Source organism: Diadema antillarum, unplaced genomic scaffold (assembly GCF_040938485.1).
Source record: "Diadema antillarum isolate AM-2024a unplaced genomic scaffold, OU_Dant_1.0 seq00001316_RagTag, whole genome shotgun sequence".
Lineage (NCBI taxonomy): Eukaryota > Metazoa > Echinodermata > Echinoidea > Diadematoida > Diadematidae > Diadema > Diadema antillarum.
This window is the reverse complement of record NW_027272088.1, coordinates 917,864-935,087: the sequence shown is the minus strand read 5'-3', so window position 1 is coordinate 935,087 and position 17,224 is coordinate 917,864. Positions and strand designations below refer to the sequence as shown.

The 17,224-nt window shown below is 39.6% G+C and overlaps 2 protein-coding genes across 2 annotated transcripts; one reads left to right on the top strand and one right to left on the bottom strand.

Moving 5' to 3' along the window:
- Positions 1–1,844: 1,844 nt before the first annotated feature.
- Positions 1,845–11,296, bottom strand: LOC139708171 (uncharacterized). The gene is made up of 4 exons (XM_071620145.1): positions 11,111–11,296; positions 7,244–7,567; positions 6,534–6,578; positions 1,845–1,883 (listed from the first exon to the last, which is right to left on the bottom strand). The coding sequence occupies exons 1-4, from the start codon at positions 11,294–11,296 to the stop codon at positions 1,845–1,847; spliced, it is 594 nt and encodes a 197-aa protein (XP_071476246.1).
- A 586-nt stretch (positions 11,297–11,882) lies between these two features.
- Positions 11,883–17,119, top strand: LOC139708161 (BLOC-1-related complex subunit 7-like). The gene is made up of 5 exons (XM_071620135.1): positions 11,883–11,996; positions 14,040–14,102; positions 14,511–14,554; positions 15,887–15,907; positions 16,947–17,119. The coding sequence occupies exons 1-5, from the start codon at positions 11,883–11,885 to the stop codon at positions 16,996–16,998; spliced, it is 294 nt and encodes a 97-aa protein (XP_071476236.1). The 3' UTR covers positions 16,999–17,119.
- The last annotated feature ends 105 nt before the right edge of the window (positions 17,120–17,224 follow it).

The following is a 17,224-nucleotide window of genomic DNA, read 5'->3' as shown; positions in this document are numbered from 1 at the left end:
TCTACTATGTACACTTTAGTTTATTAATATTTAATCTGTAAATATCCAAGACAGTTCAAAATTAAAGAGATGAAAGAATGAACAATGTCATAGATCATGCAATGTTGTTTGTTCCAGCTCAAAGAAACTTCCACATGGTCACCCACACTATTTACAAGACTAAAAAATAACCTGCATGTTTCCTTGTTCAAACCCTAAAATACTATACATAATATTATGCTTTGAATCACCACCTCAAGGGCTATAATCTTGAACTGTAATTCACATACTAGCCATAAGAGACAACTTACAGCATTTCATTCTTTCTTAGACAAATTTTCACAATCAAATTTCGAAATAAATTCACAGGCTCTATGAGATACACACTTGGATATTTGACATAAATATTGAACAGAATTTGCATATAGTAATATCAGTATTCATTGTCATGTACACTGTAATTCAAGCACTTTCAGTGTGATTTCCTAAACTGGGTCAAATGGCAAGTACAATTTTGCAAAGTTTTCCTGCATTTTCTCGCCAGCAGAGTTAAAATACTCCATCAAATACAGGAGATAATGTTATTTGGAATGTTTGTGAACTGTAGTAGACTACAGAAAAGGAGTATATAGGTTAACATTCAGCAGTACCCTGCATTCTAAATGTATTCACATTCTTAACATATTAAGTTTTTTAAAGAATAAATATACTGTAAAAGTGGACATTTTTGCAGTGTGGAAATTTTCCTGCATTTCACGCGATCAGAAACCAGCACGGAAATAAAAACACGTGAATATTTTTGTGTATCACATGGTCCATTAATACATGTCTTGATTCCATGAAATTAAAAACACACAAAATTCATCTTACCCAGCCAAGTGCGAGAATAACCACTTTTACAGTACTTTGATAACAAAAAAGCAAGCTTTTAACAGGACTCAATGCACTCACTCTCAAGTGGCATGCTTCTTTTTTTTTCTTTTTTCTTTTTGTGGAACAAATGCTCTTCCATACTGCACTATATATGAAAAGTCATCCATAACTGAATAACCTGAACTGTTTATCAAATAACACTAACACACACACACACACACACACACACACACAAACAAACAAACACAACATGCCAATTTCTCTCACATAAAATATGTAGTTCTCTAGCAATTCCACCATTACTATCTCTCTGCAGAACAGGCCTTCATGGTGGATCCATCAAACACAGGAATGAAAGAATACAGGTATATTTAAGCTGTTTATACCCATGACAAGATACTCTGAAAGACTTCCACAAACACTGTTGTATGCCAAACAGTATTTAGCAAGGACATGCACATGTATTTTGACAAGCTGCATTAATGCCTAGCACTTTAAAAAAGACAGCTTGTTAATCTATGGTGTAATTTAAAATCTCACCTCAATACCTTGATCCTGTCATTGTCTATTCCTCACACACTTTTGGATGCCAATTACAGTGAGTGGCAGCCAACTGCAGGGCTGTTTAATCAACTGACATTCCATGGTTAGCCTGTTAATCACACTTAATAATGAATTCTTTGTGACACACAAACCTCCATCAGTGGATCAGGAATACAGATGGATGAAATGACATTAATGTGAAGGGGGAAGGGGTGCTTGGAACACACACGTGTCTGGATGTGACACCACTGTGAGAAAAGTCTTGATGCCAGGAGACACTGCTGATCAGTTGTTGCTGTGTATATGGAAGGTGGAGGTAGCCATTCATTAGCACCTAAGGTTTTCCTGCCACGGGGTGACTGTGGACGACTTGACTTCCCATGTATTCCTGAATCACAGAGCAGCTCCATGTAGATTATAAGCCAGTATATCAGAGGTAGGTGTGTCATCTAGTTCTTATTGGTATACACAATATGAGTGATGTGTCCCTGAAAAAGAAAGAGACATTTGAGCCATATCATGTTTTACTAGAATTTCCTCAATTATGATATCTACCTTGTGTTTTATTCATGTTTTTTTAGTCATCATATTTCTTTGTGTTCTTGTTTATTCATGACAGGTAATTACAAATTCCATGTTTTTAACCACTACAGTGGACTCTCGTTATAATGAAGTCCTCGGGACCGGCAGTTTTCTTTCATTTTATCGAAATTTCATTATAACAACAAATCAACAATAAAAAACATAGAGCCGATAATGCTACAGCCTGAAATTTTATTTCGTTGTAACTGGAATTTCGTTATAACCGTGTTTGTTGTAACGGGAGTGCATTATATTAGAGCTGCTGTCACATTTTCGACAATAAATGCCACTTAGTTTTCATACGAAAATGCAAAAATCATTGTTAGAGACAGTGTGTAATTACTGTGGCTAGAGTAAAAAAAACCAAACTTCCACTAAGCATTCTGAAAGGAGTTCTTGCAACACTGCTCGAAGGAAGGTGAACTCTACTTGCTTTCCCTACCTTAATGCCACAATTTTTTTTTGTCAGCCACACTAGAACCTGAGGCTGATAGTAGCCCTAAAGATTGAATTCCTTACTTGAGTTAGTGCCAGTTATACAATGTGAATATTTCTTCAGACTCTCTACTTTTGAGTAAGATACACAGTAGCCTTGCATATAGGTATATAAGTTTCAAAGACAGGAGAATATCTGTCAACTTGTCCAAATGTTGACTTTACTCAGAAGTCAACAAAGCAACAAAATATCAGGAATATTGAAGGACTTTTTAATTCCATTCACTTATGTGATGTTGTCTTACAAAAGTATACTGCAGTTTGTTCCACTTCATAACTAAAAGCCTGCCATGAAACTAGTAAAAAACAAGAGACCCGGGGGTCTCGCGCTCACCTGAGTATCGCAAGTTCACCTTCTATGCATTCTTGCAGACTCTTATATGAGAACATAGGAAACTTGTGGTAGGGTTAGCTTTGAGAGCTGGGGGCATGGTGTCCATTTGCATATGTGACCCGCTGCAACAAAAGGATCCGAAAGTAGGGGGAGGACAATTTTCTGAAAATGACATGACATCATTCCCTTACTCTTCCACTTTAATGTCATATATAACATGACTCGTAAAAGTACTCGGTTGCGGAGATAACAATGATTTTATTAGTGCATGTCGAGTGGTTTAAGAAATCAGTGTTTCGAGAAAACCGCCTTCAAAGTATTCCTTCCGACACTATCATGATCAAGGGGAAGCAAGACAGTTTTAACCGTTTGACAATAGAAGGTACGCTCCTAGCAACCTCCACGATGTTCATTCAAGCTTAGCGCCAGCAGTCTACGCATGACCAATCAGTAACCAGGATGCCACGCACTGACCAATGAGATCACTCCCTCGTTGCTAGGGGCGGAGTCTAGCTGCGGTGCTATATCTAAATCTTCGGACACATTTCTGTTCCGTTGAAAGTTGGAAAATCATGACCCAGAAAAACATTATTTTCTTGCCTTTCCTTTAATCATTTAGTTTCGAAATTTCGGCAGATGAGAGAAGATACATTAGACTACCAAATTATGTCAAAAACAGAAATCTGTACATTTTGATGGATTTTGATGATCTGACTTCACACTCAATTTTCTCGGCTCACCCGTCAGCGACTTCAGGATCCTTTTGTTGTAGCGGGTCACATATTCCATCACACTGGTAAAAATACCTGCCAAGTACACTGTACTTTATAGAATGTTGGTTTATGCAGAGTGGAAAAAAAAAAAAGACTTAAAGCCCTATCTCTTCTGATTCTAGAGAAGAATACATGTATTTACATTACATTGGATGGCTATGAATGGGATACCAGGGAATATTGCGCAAGTTAGGGCCAATATTGCACGAATCTAAGATGAGTGCAATATTGACCCTAACGAGTGTATTCCATGAATTAATGCCATCCAATATAATTATTATCATCTACACAATCAAGTAGAGCAAGCATAAACTGCACAAAATTACCCGGCTTCTACTCGTCTTTGAAGTTGACTCGGCAGTCACGTCCCAGCGCTGAAAAGGGGAAGCCCCTAAAACTGCGTATGAAGCAAGCAACTAGCAAGATGTTTGCGCGCTTGTGAATTGTAACAAAATGATGCGCACTGGGGTATTAGGCCCCCTCAGGTCCCCAAAGGGGAGCATGATGCCCTGTTGAACAAATTGAGATCTTATCTCCTTGGCATGCTACCTGTCAAGTTTGGTAAATATTCATCAAGGGGTTTTCAACTATTATGAACATGTACAATTTACATCATCATTTGGACCCATCCCACCCCACTCCCTTGGGTCCCAAGTAGGGCAGGGGTGGAGGGGGGGCACCCCTGATTCTGCTATGAACAAACTTGAAGCAACAGTCATCAATTGCTGACTCATTGTATTAACCTAGCTCAATCACTTCTGGTTCTAGAAAAAATCTTTAAAGATTTCTTATTGGGGGGGGGGGGGGGGGGGGGGGGGGGGTTGGGGCCAGGGGGCCCCCAAGGTGGGGCATAGTGCCCATTTGATGGCATTGAGATTCTATCCTCCTAGGGATGCTAACTGCCAAGTTCTGTGACAAGAGACCCGCGGGTCACACGCTCACCTGAGTATTGCAAGTTCACCTTCCATGCATTCTTGCAGACCCTTACCTGAGAACATTGGAAACTTATGGTGGGGGTAGCTTTGAGAATGGGGGCATGGTATCCATTTACATATTCCATCACACTGGTAAAAATACCTGCCAAGTACACTGTACTTTATTGAATGTTGGATTATGCAGCTTGGGAAAAAAGACTTAAAGCCCTATCACTTTTGATTAGAACTAGAGAAAAATATTATTTAATATTCATTAATTTAGGAGGTTTGGACCCCCTGGGGCCCCCAAGGAAAGCATGGTGCCCATTCAAACACTTTGAGATCTTATCCCTATGGGAATGCTACTTGACAAGTTTGATGAAAATCCATTATGTTGTTTCCAGCAAAAAGATGAAAATTTAAGTAGGCCTGCATTTGGACACCCCCCCCCCCCCCCATCCCATCCCACTTCCTTGGGTCCCAAGGGGGTGGAGGGTAGGGAGGGCACCCCTGATTCTCCCATGAACAAACTTGAAACAACAGTCATCAATATACTGACTCATTGTATTAATTTTGCTCAATCACTTTCAGTTCTAGAGAAAATCTGTAAAGATTCCTTACAGGAGGGGGGGGGGACCCCTGGGGCCCCCAGGTGGGGCATGGTGCCCAATTGATGGAATTGAGATTCTATCCCCCCTAGGGATGCTACCTGCCAAGTTTGGTGAAAATTAGTGATAGGGTTTTCAAGAAAAATATGAAATTTACAATTTCGGTCCAAATTTAGGTCCCCTGGGGCCCCCCAGATGGGGGCATGGTGCCCATTTGATGGGAATGAGATTCTTTCCCCCTAGGGATGCTACCTGCCAACTTTGGTGGAGATTCATAATGGTAGTTTCAAGAAAAAGATGAAAATATACAATTTGGGCGTCATTAGGACCCCTCCCCACCCCCCTCCCCTGGGTCCCAAGGGGGGCACCCCTGATTCCGCCATGAACAAACTTGAAACTACAGTCATCAATGTACTAATTCATTGTATTAACTTAGCTCTATCACTTCTGGTTCTAGAAGAGAAGATTTTTTAAGATTCCTTAATTTTGGGGGGTTTGGGCCCCTCTGGGGGCCCCCCAGGTAGGGAATGGTGCCCACTTGAACAAATTGAGATCCTATCCCCCTAGGGATGCTACCTGCCAAGTTTGGTGAAAATCGGTCGAGGGGTTCTCAAGAAGAAGATGAAAATGTAAAAGTTTACGCACGACGGACGACGCACGACGGACGCCGGACGAAGAGCGATCGCAATAGCTCACTTGAGCCTTTGGCTCAGGTGAGCTAAAAATTCATTATGGGGGTCTTCATGAGAAAGATGAAAATTTACAATTTAGGCCCCAATTTAAGCCCCCCTGGGGCCACCAGCTTGGGGCATGGTGCCTATTTGATGGGAATGAGATTCTATCCCCCTAGGGATGCTACCTGCCAAGTTTGGTCAAAATTCATCATGGGATTTTCTAGAAAAAGATGAAAATGTACAATTTGGGCCCCATTAGGACCCCTCCCCACCCCCTCCCCTGGGTCCCAAAGGGGGGCACCCCTGATTCCACCATGAACAAACGTGAAACTACAGTCATCAATGTACTAACTTATAGCATTAACTTAGCTCTATCACTTCTGGTTCTAGAGAAGATCTTTAAAGATTCCTTAATTTGGGGGGTTTGGGCAACTATGGGGGCCCCCAGGTGGGGTATGGTACCCACTAGAACAAATTGAGATCCTATCCCCCTAGGGATGCTACCTGCCAAGTTTGGGGAAAATCGGTCAAGGGGTTCTCAAGAAAAAAATGAAAATGTAAAAAGTTTATGCATAACGCACGACGCACGACGGACAACGGACGCCGGACGAAGAGCGATCGCGATAGCTTACTTGAGCCTTCGGCTCAGGTGAGCTAAAAAAGGGCCAACAGAGAAAACAGTTTTGAGAAGAATGGCTGTGAACTTCTGGCTAGATGCACCTCTGTGTTCTGTAACATTTTTTAAGAAGCATACTTACTGGTTCGCCTGCACTGCACCTTGCACAGACCCTCCTTTCCTTGGGCTGTCAAGAAACAGATTGGTAATACAAGGTGACAACTACTGCTTTTGCGAAGTTGTAGGGTGCATATCAGATGCTTTGACACTGAACATTATTTGGAGCTCTTAGAGGGTGGATATGAATGTAAGATTTATCATCATGATGATTTACAGCAAATGTGTTACATGTGCAAAGTATATTCATTATGACCTACAATGTAAGGGGGAAAGCACAAAACAAAACTTTATAAATTATGCATTTCATAACAGTTAATGTAAACATTAAACAAAAAACACATGGATGAAAAAGAGAACTTTGCTCATCACTATCAAAAGTGCTAGTCAATTTCACATCGTTGCAAATTCTTATTTCCAGGCTAACCTCAAGATACACCATTTTCACAAGCAAGTAAACAATTTGAAGAAAAAAAATCACAGAAAAAAAAACAATGCTGATAGATTCAGATGCACAACTTGACAAGCAAATATAAGAAATTCAAATCAAAGAAACAAGATACAATTGTATTTTCTCCTACTCATAAAAATGGGCTATCGACAATGAAAATGACGCAGGGCAGGTGCCCATTTATTTTACTTGCCAGACAGCGAGTTTTAGCTGGGCCCCACAGTAAATAGGTTTGTTGTGCACCTTTTTAAACAGATCTACAATCACAAATAACTTGCACTCACTTCAATACAGGTCGGTGGTCCACTAATTGCATACTCTGCTTGCATCTCCTCCATGCTGTTAGCATCATTCATCACAGGCTGCGTGTAATTTGCGATGTAGCCATAGTAACCATTCGATATCAGATGATTGTTGGGTCTTTCCTGACGTTGCTCAGTGACACCGACGTGATGGAAGCCATTGGAAATATTTTTGGTCTCCATACTGTTTTGCTCGTCATAGCACTCCATACTCTCTTGCGATGAATTGTAGTTTGACAGCACTGTCGGCTCATTATTGCACATTTGAAAGGAATGAATGGTACTCAGCCCCAGACAGTGACGTTTCTGAAAAGAAAGAAGACAACAAAAACAGAAATGAAAACAATGACAAAACAAGGAAAAGTAGAAATTACGCGGTGCGTAAAATATGTCCCCGCCAGAAGTAGCATTTAGTAGCAAAATGTACAATATCGGTAAAATATCAAGGTCAAAGGTCAAAGAAGTCAAAGGTCAAAATTCTGTGTAGAAGTCTTGAAGCCCTCACCTAGTGCCATCACAAAAAGCAAACGGAATCGAAATCGGGTTAGAAATGGCAAAGGAGTAGCATTTTGTAGCCAATGTACAATATAGGTAAAAAATCAAGGTCAAAGGTCAAAGAAGTCAAAGGTCAAAATTCTGTGTAGAAGTTTTGAAGCCCTCTCACCTAGTGCCATCACATAAAGAAAACGGAATCGAAATCGGGTTAGAAATGGCAAAGGAGGAGCATTTTGTAGCCAATGTACAATATAGGTCAAAAATCAAGGTCAAAGGTCAAAGAAGTCAAGGGTCAAAATTCTGTGTAGAAGTTTTGAAGCCCTCACCTACAGACTGTAGTGCCATCACATAAAGCAAACGGAATCGAAATCGGGTTAGAAATGGCGAAGGAGTAGCATTTTGTAGCAAAATGTACAATGCAGGTCAAAAATCAAGGTCAAAGGTCAAAGAAGTCAAAGGTCAAAATTCTGTGTTGAAGTTTTGAAGCCCTCACCTAGTGCCATCACATAAAGCAAACGGAATCGAAATCGGGTTAGAAATGGCGAAGGAGTAGCATTTTGTAGCCAATGTACAATATAGGTCAAAAATCAAGGTCAAAGGTCAAAGAAGTCAAAGGTCAAAATTCTGTGTAGAAGTTTTGAAGCCCTCACCTAGTGCCATCACATAAAGCAAACGGAATCGAAATCGGGTTAGAAATGGCGAAGGAGTAGCATTTTGAAGCAAAATGTACAATATAGGTCAAAGGTCAAGGTCAAAGGTCACAACTGAAATTCTGTGTAGAAGTTTCAAAGCTCCCATGTAGTGCTATCATATAAAGCAAACAGAATCAAAATTGGCTCATAAATGACAGAGAAGTAGCAAATTGAACATTTTGATCACACATGGACGCACAGACAGACGGACGGACAGACAGACGGACGGACGGACACACGGACACACACACGTACGGAGCCCGTTTCATAGTCCCCTGCTCGAACTCATTCGGCGGGGACAACAAAGATTTTGCTCTGAAGTAAACCCATGATGGAATGCCTAATTTCACATAAATACTACAAACAATGCTCAGTTAAACTAAGCGTCCACAGCAACTAAAATGCACATCCCACAAGTATTTACTAATACAGTGTACATACAATGTAATATACACACACTCAAATGGTCAAAAACCTCTAGATCGATGTAATTTGCCTGGTTTATTATATTAACTGACTGATCTTTGATTAGCAAATGTTTTTATAATTTTTCATAAAGCAGCAGTCCTTCATCAACTTTTTCTTTACTTTAAAGTTAGCCGCCCATAATTCGACCACAATGCTGTCCAAAATTTGACCGCCAGCTAGACATGTGAACAATTGGTGAAACCTCATAGATTTTTGTGCGCAGATGAAATTTTGGCATGTGAGCTCGAACCTGGTCCTTGGTGCAGGTTTTGAACTTTACTTCATTTTAAATACATCCAAATCTTTGGAGTAATAATAGGCCCTTCCCATATAAAACCTAATCCAATGCCCAACACCAATTTGAGTTAGTAGTATTAGTAATTTTACAAATTCATTTGTGTACCTACCTCACAATCACCTACACATATACCTGTGGGCTAGTGTGGCTGTGCTGTGGCTGCGACATGCATTTTTCCAGACTGACCACAAAAAAAAAAAACAACAACAACAACAACAAACCTATCTGATAGTGATAGACATCTACTGCTGGTAGTTACTACTACTACTACTAGATTCAAGTACTGATTTCTAGTAGTAGTAGTAGTAGTAGTAGTAGTAGTAGTGGAAGCATGGGAAGTGGAACTAATAGAAGTAGGGTGAAAGGGCCTAGGGTCTAGAAATTTAAAGAATGTGTACAGTTCTGGTCGATGGTCGAGGCGAGGATTTAGCTTTTAAAGTTTTGCAAGATATTCAGAAACCACTCTATGAGATGTCAAAGAGCATGCAATTCTAAGGGGTATCAAAAGTTTATTTGATGAAAATCGGTTTTGAAATGGCCGAGATATCCAAAAACAAGGTGAAACAAAGAGATCCTAATAAAGTTGTGGCCTGTCGCCTTTTATTATATCACTTTTTTGGATATCTCAGCCATTTGAAAACCAATTTTCATCAAATAAATGTTGAATCCTTCTTAAAATTACATGCTCTTTCATATTTTATGAGAGGTTTCTCATTATCTCACTTAGGAATGTTCAAAACATGAATCCCTCACCTCAACCAGTACTGTACAGTCCCTTTAACATTTTGACTGTGTTAACCTGATGGCTGTACAGTGTACATGGCAAATTTAGCCCGACCAGACGTGCGGACATCACGACTTTAAATTTACTCTTTCTTACTTTATACACTTACACTAATAGTATACAGCAACAGCTAGGGTGACTGCGACCAGCAGCCCCAAAGCGTAGCGCGGGTATAGCGTAATGGGCCATTAGGGAGCTTTGTCCCTTTAGATTTTTGACGCGCAGACGTTCAGAGGGAAAAAACATGTTGTGAGCATGCGCAGGAGCGCGCGTCAAGTCGATCTATTTTTAGCTTGCGTCGCCTGAGTTTTTCACTACGCTTACTGGGCTATTTTTACGTCCACACAGTTTACAACGTAGAGTCGAGAACTACTTCATGCACCGTTGTAGGGGCGTGACTTTATTTTTTATACGTTGCGTCCCAGCGTAATCTAAAGCTACTTTTCAGCACGACGCAGGAAGGGGAGAACGTCCAGCGCAAGCGTCGTCTCAAACGTCCACGCGTCAAAATCTAAAGCTCCCTAAGGTTAATATGGCATTTCAGTCCGGGAAACCCGCTCATGAGGACCGCTCCCGCGTACGAGGACTGCCCCGCCTCATGAGGACCGCCCCCACGTGTGTTTTAATGGGCGCTCTGCATCGGTTGATTAAAACTCGATTTTTGAAAAAAAAAACAGATAGGATTTTTTCTTCTTTTCATCATGGATAGTGGACATGTGTGTGTAACAAAAAATCACAGTGCAAAGTTGCGACGATTTATACATCAGATGTGAGATGAATAGAAGTGACTAGGGTAGGGGGCCTCATGAGGCGTTCCCCCCCTGGCCTCATGAGGCGTGGGGGCGGTCCTCATGAGGCGGGGCAGTCCTCGTACGCGGGAGCGGTCCTCATGAGCTGGTTTCCCGGACTGATTTTGCTACGCATTGGGCCTGGGGCTGCTGGTCGCAGTTTATACAGCTAACACAACACAACAGTCATTACAGTACACATGTTGTTACCACATTGGTTACAGCCTCAGGCTGTGTAAACGTGTTACATGTTCGATGTTGATCATTAACACTATAACAGCATACTGGATATGTCACGAATGTTTCAGTGAACTATGCACTTACCGACTCTAAATCACTAAAAGTGTCGCAAGCAATGATGCTGTCACGATTGTCGCCTCCACCATTTTCGAAGTAGTGTCCATTATAACTGCCGGAGTGCAAGCAATCACCGCGCCGCTTCCCTCCCGTCAGGCGACCGGCGGCCGGGCTTCCGTTTGAAACAACCGCTGAACATGTGTCCATCATCATCGTGATCACAGCCGTGACACAAAGAACCCTGGATTTTCTCTCCTCTAGATACTGTAGTTTCCAAAAACTACTGCTTAAATGACTGTTGGGCTTACATTTAGTTAACGTCAATCAGGACGCATAGGAGAATTTATTTCACCCCTATTTAAGTCACTGTTTTAGGCCTATTTTCAGTCACAGCGAACTTGTGGCAGCAGATTTTTCCTGTTTGAAAACAAATGCTACAGACGCTGAAATTATAGACCAAGTTTTTGTACACATTGCATTGGATACTAGTAATTTTGTGTTGTGTATGTTGGACAAAATATCTCATTATCTGGTCATTTACGCTTTATTAAAATTAAAATTACTTGTTATACAATTAAACATTATTGTTCAGATTATAGGTTTTTTATATCTCTTGTTGCATATTTTTGTTTAAAAGATGGCCCTAACAATCAATTAAGATTGTAAAATTGGCAATAGATAAATTGATCGCTAGTTTTCATCAGAGAGTACGAGTGCGCACTGTTTACTCACCGAACAACGGTGACTGTACTGCGTGCCGTGTATGTTGATGTATGGTATGGTTTTCATTTATTCAGAAATGGCCATGCAACCACACAACATGGACCCGAGGCTACCACAGAAAATTCAAGAAAATGTCGCAGACTTGGGTTCTCTCGCTCGTCAAGTGCTTAGAAGTTCAAAATCGAACGAGGTAAGACCTAGGAGTCCTATGGTATCATTTTCTTCAATTACTTTACACTCACAGTTACCTGCAACTCCAGACAAGACAGACACTGCCAGACGAGCGAGCTGACGAGCTGATTTTTATACCCGGTCCCGGGTGCGTTTTTTTTAGACGGCACAGATTGGGGAAACTAAAAATCTATCGGGGACCCTATCCCTAAACCTAACCCTAATCCTAATCCTAACCCTAACCATCAAACCCTAACCCTAACCCTAACCCTAACCCTAACCCCAACCCTAACCCTAACCCTAACCATAACCATAACCAAAAACCCTAACCCAACGTTTTTCCCATAGGTTCGGGTCCAAGCAGGCAGGCCAGAGCTGCAGAGCGAGTGTATGGCACCCGTAATTACCGTATGTGTGCTCACTGAATACAAATTGTATGATATTATGAGACAGAGTCTGCTATGCTACAGAGTACACTCGCGTGTTTAATAATTCTGTGATATATTACTGAACTTGTACCTAGTTCTCCAATCTAAAATGTTATATATTATATCTCATACACAGACTACACAGCACAGAATCACTCACTACCAAAATAGATAAAAATATGAAATGCATTTCGAATCATTCTCATCTGTGACTGTGTAGTAGTCTGTCTGAGTATTGCGCTGGATTATTGTGCCAATAAATGGCAATGGCAATGAACGGAACTGCAAAGCCAAAGCAAAGGTTTAATGTGATGGAATGGAGACATAGATTCATTATGTGACATGTGTGCCATATACCCGTACATGGTGTTGTAAACATATTAAAGAGGCTCCAATTCAACTCATGTTTGAGGCCTAAATGTTTTGTTGTAAGCCGATACTAAGATTTGAATGAATAATCCAAGCATGATCGATGATTGAGGCCCTGTCATAGACATAGTCAGTCATACACTTTGATACAGACAGTCTCATCATCATTCTGATCCAGTACAGTATAAAAAGTTGAATTTGAAGTAAGTAAAGTTGTAGAAATTTATCTTTAATGTTCATTTTGTATTTGATGTATTCCCTTCCAAGGCAGTGGTGTGTTCCAGAAGTTACCCATTTTGAGGCATGTTGAACTTGAAATGCTATTGTACTTCTTAAATGATGAATAAGGGATACCGTATCCTACCTTGTATACATATTACATTGTACCATAATACTCGGCAGAAGACCACTCGAAAACAAAAACAAAAAAAATGGACATCGTTGATAGAACTTCTAGAGATTAGAATGAAGAAAATAAGCTTAAGAAAATTTAAAACTCATTTGTGAAGGTGTTTTGCTAAAACTTTTGCAAAGACTTTATGACCCCTGGAAAGCCTCATTTCATAATATGCAAAGCAGAGGATTATCAACTGTGCTGCAGTCAATGTCTGTTGTTTGTTCTTGATGAAAACATAATCCATAACGGCCTATCTTTATGAATGTCACTTATTTAGTTTTTTTTTTTTGTTTTTTTTTTTTGTATGGAAGTCAAGTACGCGTGCATAGCAAAATTTGACCACTGTTGTGCCTTGTGGTATGGGTGTGGTGTTTTTGTGTGAGAGTGGGTGCATCAACATGTTAATTGCTTCTTTGTTCTTCCTCTGTCTGTCCTGCCTCCTTCACTTAAAAAATAATCACAAATTGTGTGTGTGTGTGTGTGTTTGTGTGTGTTTGTGTATTCTGCAAGCGTACCTGTGATTGCATCTTCAGTCAAACAACTGAAGACCTTCCTTGTCAGTACTTCCACAAGCTCTTGCAGAAGAAAGCTTTGCAAGTTAATTTGCTTGTTGGATGATAAAATCATTGAGCTCAGGCTATACTAGGATGGTTGAAGGTCAAGATGCTGTGTTTCAGATGAAGTTTTCCAGCAATTCCAGTAACTTCTTCCTTTGGTTTTATTGTTTTTTAGTCTCCATATGTTGTCAAGACATTCAAATAAGACCACACATTTTCAAAAGAGTTTTTTAAACCAAATTGCAATTTAATTTTTTATGGATTATCATCACACTCTTGATTAACTGATGTGCATTATTTTCTCCTCATAGATGTTGTTGCATGCAGCGAAGAGCTTCGCCTCACAGGAGGGGACTGTGGAAAGTTCACTGCAGGTAAGATTCTTATGTCCATTCTTGCATTGATTAACTCTACCGTATATTGTGAGGAGTGTTCAAGAAAATCAACATATCAATACACAGGGAAAATATGCTGAACATTGTGGAAATTGTGGGGGATTCTCCTTTCTGTGTACATCATAATTACAAAGGTCAAATATATGTATTTTCATGATGCTAAATATTCAGAAATAAGATTTACTTGTTTGTATGTGTTTATAGACTGACATATATTTTTGTTAATATAAATTGCAATTTTTGTGTATTTTTCTCTTCATGTCCAATAAAGAGAGAAAGTTGAAGGTAAAGATATCTGGATACTGGTATTTTGTCTTGGTTTCTCAAAACAAGATATTACATGTGTGTGTGTGATTTTGTTTGTTTTTTTGTTTTTTATTCTAACAGACACTCAAGAAAATGGAAATACTTGCCTCACATCTAAGATTCCAGTGAGTAAAACCATGATGCAAGATGCAATTGAAGCTATGACATGTGTTCATCATAATCAGGCTTTAACATAGTACATGCATTTGGGCTTGTAACTTCCACATTTAGTGTACAATCAGTACGATGTATTTTACACAGAATACAGTGAATTACTTTTTTTTTAATAAGTAGATAAATGAAAATATTGGAATTGGTGCATATATGCATATTTAATATCAATTAGTAAATAATTGCTTTTGAGTGTGATATATATCCATGAGTATGCTGAAAAAAAGAAATGCAATCTTGTACATATTGAAGGTTCAGAATATGGCATATGATTCAAATATACATGTAATTTGACTCCACCAGATATTCTTCACAGTTGTAGATATATTTATACAGCAGGGTGGTCCACAACTTGAAATTTGAGCATGTTGCAAGCTCAGAATCAGAGAATATTGCAGAAATTGAATATGTGCGGAGTGCACACAATGAGTACGTAGTACGCAATATTTTGCTGCTTACATGTATCTCTCTTTGTGCTGCTTACATTCACTGTTCTCTCTCATGTTTTGCACACAAATATCTATTAAGTACCAGGTAGTTTGATGTTTCTTATGTTATGCACATGTTTTGCACATTTTTGAATACTTTTACTTTGAGCTTGTTGCAAATTCTTGAGGATGTTGCATAGCATGTTGCTGGCTTTTAAGGATGTTGCACAAGAATTGTAGCATGTTGCAGCGACATGCTAAAACCCCTCATGGACCACCCTGATACAGTATATAATGCAAGGTCATTCATATAGTGCGAGAGCTTTTGAATAGACAAGTACATGTATTAAAAGCTGTGTCCAGCCAAGCTGGCTTGATTTTGGCAGGCAGATGAATTTTGACAAAGAATTTAAAACCAGTGATGTTAGATATCCATCAGTATAAATTCATGGCAGTAAGAATTTATCCAACCATACTCTGCCATACTTCCAGTGTACAGCACCTGTTACATTTCTCTGCTGTTAAATTCATCAAAACATTCAGAGTACAGTATAATGCTTTAAAACAATGTATGCAGAGGGGACTTTACAGACTGCTGTGTATATGGATGTTTCTGTGGTCTAGTGAACTTAGAATTTGGGCTAGTAGATGTGTAAACTACTCACAAGCTCTGATGAACAGTGTTAAAAAAGAAGAAGAAAGTTGCATGTGTTCAGGGTGTCATGTGCTGTAATTCCACTCTACCTGGCATGTGTCTGCAAATAGTAATACATTGTTCACGTAGTAGTGTTGTACTTTCATGCATAACTACAATTAAAGTTATCATACTTTTATTTCTTTTTCCCCCTTGCTTTTCAGGGCAGAGGCAATAGAGAGAAAGTAAGTTAGACCCATATTTTACACTTGTATTGTCTTTGGCCAGAGCAGCTATTTGAGCCATTCATTTTGTGAATTATACATCTTTTGCTCATCAGACATGTATGTATTTGAAAAAGTCATCACAATGCCATCAGTTTATTAAAGAATTACTATGAGGAAAACGAAAAAGATAATAAAGACAGACAAATTAAAGAAAAAATAAGTGAATATTGTACCAATAAATGAATAAGTAGCCTGGGCTGTGTGTTTTTATTATAGATCATTTTTTGATATTACAATGTTGTGTTGGATTTCATGTTATGCACGTAACCAAAATAAGTGATGATTTATCGTACAGTGCACTCCCGTTATAACGAACACGGTTATGACGAAATTCCGGTTATAACGAAGTGAAAATTTGGGCTGCAATGTCATCCACTCTATGTATTTCTATTGTTTATTTGTTCGGTTATAACAAAATTCCGATATAACGAAAGAAAAGTGCCGGTCCCGAGGACTTCGTTATAATGGGAGTCCACTGTACTTGTGCTTATGATACTGAGTGGAGTACATTTTAAGACAGCATAGATGAGTCTGTATTAACATACCAGTTGGCAAGTGCAGTGTGTTGCCAATGATGTGAGAGAGACAATTTTGAATTCTGCACAAATACAGTCAACCTTGCCTAAGTTGAGTATATTTGGACTGAAGAAATAGCTTCGACTTAGAGAAAATATGACTTATGAGGGATTAAAATTGATAGAATATAAAGAGGACTCGAAAAGACCTTTGACTTAGGCGATTATTCAACATATGCGAAGTCAACTTAAGTAAGGTTGACTGTACGCGTACAACAATTTCTAGGCCACCACAGCTGAGTTTTAAATGTAACTACCAGCAGGGAAGGGAGCTGTGTGTAACAAATTGTATTCCTCCTGCTGAAGCAAAATGACAGCATAATGTAATATGAACAATGTAGTGACTTATTGCACCCTTCAGGGGCTGTACTCATGGTTTGTGTATACTTTGTTTTTATTTTTGACTGACCCCTTCGTCACAGTGTTGAGGTGATGGACAACATTCAAGACCAACTCAGTACCCTCCAGAGATGACAACAACAGTCACCTGAGGTTTCTGTGGAAAAATCATCTCAGAGTCAATGAGACAAAATGCCAGCAGCATCACCATCATGCATGTAGAAGTGCATATTTGCCTCTCTGGCAAACCAAGGATGACTTGGAAATAATGCCGTTCAACCCTTTCTGACCTTGGACAGTGTGTAAAACGCTGGGATTTTCTTTGCTAATCAGCACTTAGAGTGCACAAAGGCTTAAGATG